At 49.3% G+C, this 6240-nt stretch overlaps 1 protein-coding gene across 1 annotated transcript; it reads right to left on the bottom strand.

The window, feature by feature from the left end:
• Positions 1-1911: 1911 nt before the first annotated feature.
• Positions 1912-4582, bottom strand: FUT4 (fucosyltransferase 4). The gene is given in 2 exon segments (XM_047753663.1): positions 1912-3666; positions 3668-4582. Coding segments are annotated over 2 exon segments (1203 nt in total). The 5' UTR covers positions 4301-4582; the 3' UTR covers positions 1912-3096.
• Between the last annotated feature and the right edge of the window lie 1658 nt (positions 4583-6240).

Genomic DNA, 6240 nt, shown 5'->3' with positions numbered 1-6240 from the left:
GCATCTGGAACCTATACCACAGGTCAGGGTGATGCAGGATACTTAACCCACTGAGTGAGGCCAGGGATCAGAACTGCATCCACATGGATACTAGTTGGGTTCATTACCACTGAGCCACAAGGGGAACTCCAACCTCCTCAATTTAAAGTGGCTTGAAAAATAAAATGAGCAATTGCTGCATTTCGATTGCTCTTTGATGAGATTAGCTTAAAAGATAGTTTGTTCCTTATGCAAAATTTGCTTATAAATAAAACTGCAATTATACTTTCCTTATGATAAGTATTCAACAAAAAACCTGGTTAGTTTTAAATACTTAGTTAATACTAAGGAAAGCATTAGTAAAATAATAATTACTTACTTAACTATATAACTTAACCAAAAAAAACCAATTTTTTTTTTTTTTCAAAGAGGTACTTCTTCCTAGTCTGCAAATTCAAGCTCAGCTCAGTGTAAATAGCAATGATTCTTGAAACAGTATGGCTCAGTTTTAGGGATTCATTTGAAATACATAATATGAGGCCCCTTCCTTTTTATTTCAGATTATTCTGTAACATATCATGAGATTTAATTTTATAATCCATATAAATGGATATGGAGGTACCCTGAAATCATTGCCAAGAAGGGTGAAAAAACCTCTCTCTCTCTCACCAGTTGAGTCGCCACTATGTGTCAGGCACCTCGTTACTTTATTTCTTGAACAGTTCATAAGGAGCTCTGAAGTAGTTTCTCACTCCATTTTACAGATAAGAAAGCTGAGGCTCAGGGTTATTACTAATTTGCCCAAGGTCCACATGGCTGGAATTCAAATCTAAACCAGATTACTTCCAAAATCCAAATTATCCCCCACTGTCCCATGTAAATTCCCAGTAACACCAAGATCATTGGCCAATAGGTCATAAATACTTATTTTAGGAAGAGAACTTTTCTTTCTTTATTGGTTGGCTGCTACTTTGATATTGGAATATTCTATAATATTTTAATGAGAAAATTTTATCCAGGAATTTTAATTTCTCCTTTTAGGGAAAAGGGGAAACGTGAAGCACCTAGATTTTAGTGAGTCTGCATTATATGCATAGAGATAAAAGTTACTTTAGGAAGCAGCTAATTGTACTAATCAAATGCACTAATGTACTAATCAAATTTGTGTCTACAGCACAAATTAATTTTGGACCTTCCCCACAATGCTTAGTCACTGAGGATGCTTATTATAATAAACCAAGGAGAAAAAAAAAAGAGCCATTATTTCAGACTTTAAATCAACTGGCTTTCTCATAATTGATTTACGGTATTATTAAGAATGTCAGTTTGCTCCTAATTTATCCCTCCCCCCAAAATAGGGAGTTTGGGCTTAACAGATATACACTACGCTATATAAAATAAACAACAAGGACCTACTGTACAGCACAGAGAACTATATTCAATATCTTGTAATAACCTATAATGGAAAAGAATCTGAAAAATAATATATATACATATATATGTATTATGTGTGTATATATATATATATAAAACAATTACTTTGCTGTATACCTGAAACTAACATTGGCAATCACCTATACTTCAATTTAAAAAAACAAATATCCCTTTAAACAAACAAGTTCTGCTAAGTGATTTATCAAAATTCACTTTTTACTTTTTGACAGTAGAAGATGGTAAGGGCCTTAAAGAGCTGGAACTCGCCTTACACATCCTCACGCCCCAAGCTCAGTGTTTAGGATAGGGTAGGCACATGGTGACACCTAATAAGCTCATTCAACAACTCTTAAAGTCAATGCATGTATTTTCAAAGTTGGTCCCATAGCACAGTCTCAAGGGCAGTAGACAGGTGAGGATATACTTACTGTACCACTAGGCAGTTCAGGAGGGGAACCTGGTGGCCCTCAGGGGAAGTGTAGATTTCTTTAAAAAAAAAGATAAACGTTTTACTGCAGGCACTTAGAAGGTTCTATTTTCTAGCGATTAAACATTTAACTACAAACTGGCAGACAGAAACAAAAACTGCCATTAACAGACACCAGGAAACTTTTTTCCTGCAAAAGGATTCCACAAAGCAGTACAACCTCCTTCATTGTTCCGCAGACAGGTAATGCCAGCACCCCTGGAGAATGACATTCCAGTGTAAATTTCAGCTCCAGTAAAGATACAAAATAAATAATGTTGTGAAAAGTGCCACTGTGGCTTCCTTCTCTTCTGTTTGTAAACACAGGCTGGTTTTCTGGGAAGAAGGAAGACGGGTGCTTCTGCTTTACTTTCACATCTGTTATTTTAATATGCTTTTTTAAAAATCCAAGTTATCGAAAAACATAGACAGAAGAAATCAGTAAGGAGACGATTTTTCACATTGTAAAGGGATTCTCCATAGGGTTCCGTTAAATACTGTGCTCTCCTAAAGCAGAGAATTTGATTCAAAAGCTGCTTTTCAGGAATACATTTATGCAAAATGAGGTACACCAAAGATTCATCCTAACTCTTCTCCAAGGACATCCAGCATCTTGTGTCCATTCATAAAGCAGGAGAACAAACTACTTTCTAAGGAAGTCCATGGATTCCTGGATCACCTCCTCACCTTAGGAGGTGCACCTGAGGAATCCAGGGACATGGGAAAAGCCCCACTTTCCTCTCACTATCCTGTAACAAAACTCTTTATAAAATCAGGAATTTGCTGCATTTGGCCCAGTGACATGTGAGAGGTGGGGCAGTGCCTGAGATCTGGACTCAGCACAGGCCACACATATGACCTGTGACAGATGAGGAAATTCAGGGCAAGGGACAATGGTTTCTTGTAGTCAATCTGCCTCTTCACCTCTGCACCGGTTCCAAGATGAGAAAGGACCATGTCTTCATCCCAGACCACGGATGCCCTTGGACAACAGAGGGAGCCCAACTGTTAGTTGTGCGCAAACCATAAGCAGCCAGGATCCTTCCCACCCCAGTCTGTGCTGAATAATATTCATTGGTAAATCAACTTGTTCCAACAGATTAAAAATGGTTGTTTAGAAAATTTAGTCCCACGATTCAGCAGTTAAGGAGATGCACAGCAGAGGACCCGAAAGCTGACGACTCGGTCTCCCTGGGTTATACCCAGGGAGGTTGGCTTCACCTCTCAAACCAGCCAGCCAGGTTGGGGACGCTCTTGGGGTGGTCCCCGGCCCTCTGCACAGCCTGGCAGGCCCGGCACCAAGGCTCGTCCCAGAAGGAGGTGACGTGCACGGCGTAGCTCCGGCGCCAGCTGAAGTAGCGGCGGTAGACGACTGGGTTTCGGTCGAGGAATAGGAGGTGGGCGGCCAGGGAGGAGGCATCTGGAAAGTCGTCCACGTGGATGAAGGCACGGCGGGGCACGAAGCGCTCATAATTGGCCCGGTCTGGGCCCAGCACCACCGGCACCGCCCCAGCCAGGAACGCATTGCGCCACAGCTTCTCGGTGATATAATCCAGGTGCTGAGAGTTCTCGAAGGCCAGGTAGAACTTGTAGCGGGCCACCGTGTGCAGGAGCCCGACTTTGGGCAGCGGCTGCCCGGGCCCGCCCTTGCCGAACAGATCCACCTGCACGTGCTGGCTCAGCTGGCGATAGTAGCGTACCCGGGCCTGGCTCTCGTCCCAGTTGCTCACCACCCAGGCCACCAGCCCCTGTTTCCGGGCCAGCGGCGGGACCAGGCCTGGCGGCATCCTCGCTAGGATGGGTCCTAGGGTAGAGGTAGCCATAAGGCACGAAGATGTCCGAGTCGGCCCGGTAGGAGAGGGTCCAGTTGAAGAGGTTACTCTCTAGGCTTCGCAGCCCTGGGGAGTGGGAGGGTGACTCGAAGTTCATCCACACCCAGCGCTGGCCCGGGGGCCTGGGACCGCGGGCCGCCAGGGCTTCGGCCGCAGCTGCCACCGGTTCTTCCTCGTCGTCCAACACGAGCACCTGCTGTTCCTCCTCTGGGCGCACCTGGACGCCCCAGGGCGGGGGCCAGTCTGGGGGTCCCTTCACCAGGTCTCGGTGGTGGAAAAGCACCGCCTGGGCTTCCCCGTAGGCCGCGCGATCGGTGAGCAGGCGGCAACCGCTGATGTTGAAGCGCAGACGGCAGTCGGGGGACGGCCTGGTAGAGATGTGCCGGCCGCCGAAGGGTTCCCACCACAGCAGCACGCTCACTGGCCGCGGCGGGGCAGAGGCGGCTCGGGGCAGCGGCGGCAGCTGCTTCCAGCAGACGTAGGCGGTCAGGGCGGTGCACACCAGGCCGACGGCTGCCAGCGCCCAGGCGGCCAGAGGCAGCCCCTGGCCTCCGCGCCGGCTGCGCCGTCGGCCCCAGCGCGTACCCATGGCCAGCGCGGAAAGGGCCGCCGCCGCCCGCCCCGCGTCTGCAGGCTTGGAGCCTCGGCGCCGGCTCTCATACTGCCGCTGCGGCTCTGGCCGTCGTTGCCACTCGCCGCCGGCCCTGGAGCGGGAGAGGGCGGTCCCGGGATCTAAAGCTCCACGGGTCCCATTTGCCTCCCAGCCACTCCCCGCCCCGCGCACCTCCAGGGCGAGGGGAGTGGGCCCGGAGGCCCAGCCCGGCGCCGCCCGGTCCCTCCCCTCCACCGCGCCCCCGGCCTGACCTGCCCTGCCAGGCCCCGGGCGTTTCCGGCTGCACCTCCGCCCTCTCTCCGGTTCCTCCAGGGTTCCCGGACTCCTCCGCCTCGCCGCGGACGCTCCCCGCCCCGCCACTCCAGATCCCGCCGCAGGGGTCCCGGGCCTCTCTGCGCGCAACCTCCGCCCTGGCCAGGCTCCCGGGGCCGCGCCCGCCCGAGTTCCCTCCCAACTGCGTCCCGGCCCTCAGTCGCGGTGGGCTTTCCAAAGTGAGGGCCCGGGTCAGCCGTGGGCACGTGCAGGAGACGCGAGACCCTCCGAAAGCCGCTGCGGCGCGAGAGCAGGCGGGCGTGGGAGGAAGGCGGCCCGGGGATGCCGAGCCTCGGGGCAGGACCGAAGATCCGCTTCCTTCCTCTCGGCCCAGCTACGGGCCAGCGACGCCTGCCGGAGGGCGGGAGCCGGCGAGAACGGGGAAACGGGCTAGATGACCTTGACCTCGTGACCCGCCTGTCCCGCGGTGCGACCCACAAAGACGGTGCATTTTGTGAAACCACGTGTTCAGGAAACCCTTCTGTCATAAGAACATTCGCTTTGCTTACCTCCGCAGCAGAGGCTAGAGAAGACTCGAATGTTTTCTGAGCAATGCAACAGTTCTTTGCCTTTGTTCCCCCCTCTGAATGAACCCTTCCGCCTGCTGGCTCAGAACATTCTTTGTACCAGCGCTGGGAGAACTCATAACTCAAACATAAAAATATGGCCCTCGAGGCCTTTGTCCTCAGGGAACTTCCTGCCTATTCAGTGAGACGAATGAATGAACATCACCTTAATTTTACTAAGCGCTTAAGAAACAGCAGAAAATCTGCACTGGGGACGATTCCGCAAAACACTCTAGACTATAACATGATGACTAAGATAAATATTATAGCACCCTAGTTTAGGGTATAAAGGAGTATGACACTGGCCTCTTCAGTTTTATTAATGAAGCAAGGAGGCATCTACTTCTACAGGGACTGGAATTCTTTTTCGCCTAGGGCTTGAATTTGAATTTCTGGCTTTGGGGTTTTCATTCATGTAATTCAACTTTAGTCAGCAAATTCTAAATAGGGCATGAATGGACTGCTGACCTAAGGAAAGGAGGCAGTTTTGAGAGAATTTTTAGATCATAGGCGGAGATCCCTGGTGCCCTAGCCCAGTGCTGTGTAAGTTACCGATGTTAGGAAGAAATAGATTTGCTAGGAATGGGGCCAGCTTGTCATGTGTTTTTGATGCTTTGCCATTTGGGTTTTACTGTGAAGAAGTAAACCAGGTTTGCCCATTGGATTTATTGTGTGGAACCTTTTCATTAAAAACCATGTACAGATTGTAAAAGCTTCTATAAAATATTTTCAGGTGGCAATGCCTGCCTGCCCACAGGGGCAGTTTGGGAGCTGAATGGACAGCATTAGGTGCTCGGGTTACCCATCAATCTAGTGGCACTTTCTTCTACACACGAAAACCTTTTATAATTTTTTTTTTCTGTAGAATCATTTTCAAGCTAATTAAGCAGACTGCCTTTGAAACAGGAGCTTCAGTTATTCTCCACTCTTGGTTTTTGGTTTCATTTTTTTACAGCCACACCTGTGACATATGGAACTCCCCAGTGTAGATGTCGAATCAGAGCTGCATCTGCATCCTACACCGGATCCTTAACCCAC

The sequence above is a fragment of the Phacochoerus africanus genome, chromosome 11, assembly GCF_016906955.1.
Source record: "Phacochoerus africanus isolate WHEZ1 chromosome 11, ROS_Pafr_v1, whole genome shotgun sequence".
NCBI classification, from domain to species: Eukaryota; Metazoa; Chordata; class Mammalia; order Artiodactyla; family Suidae; genus Phacochoerus; species Phacochoerus africanus.
This window is presented reverse-complemented; position numbering and strand designations above follow the sequence as displayed.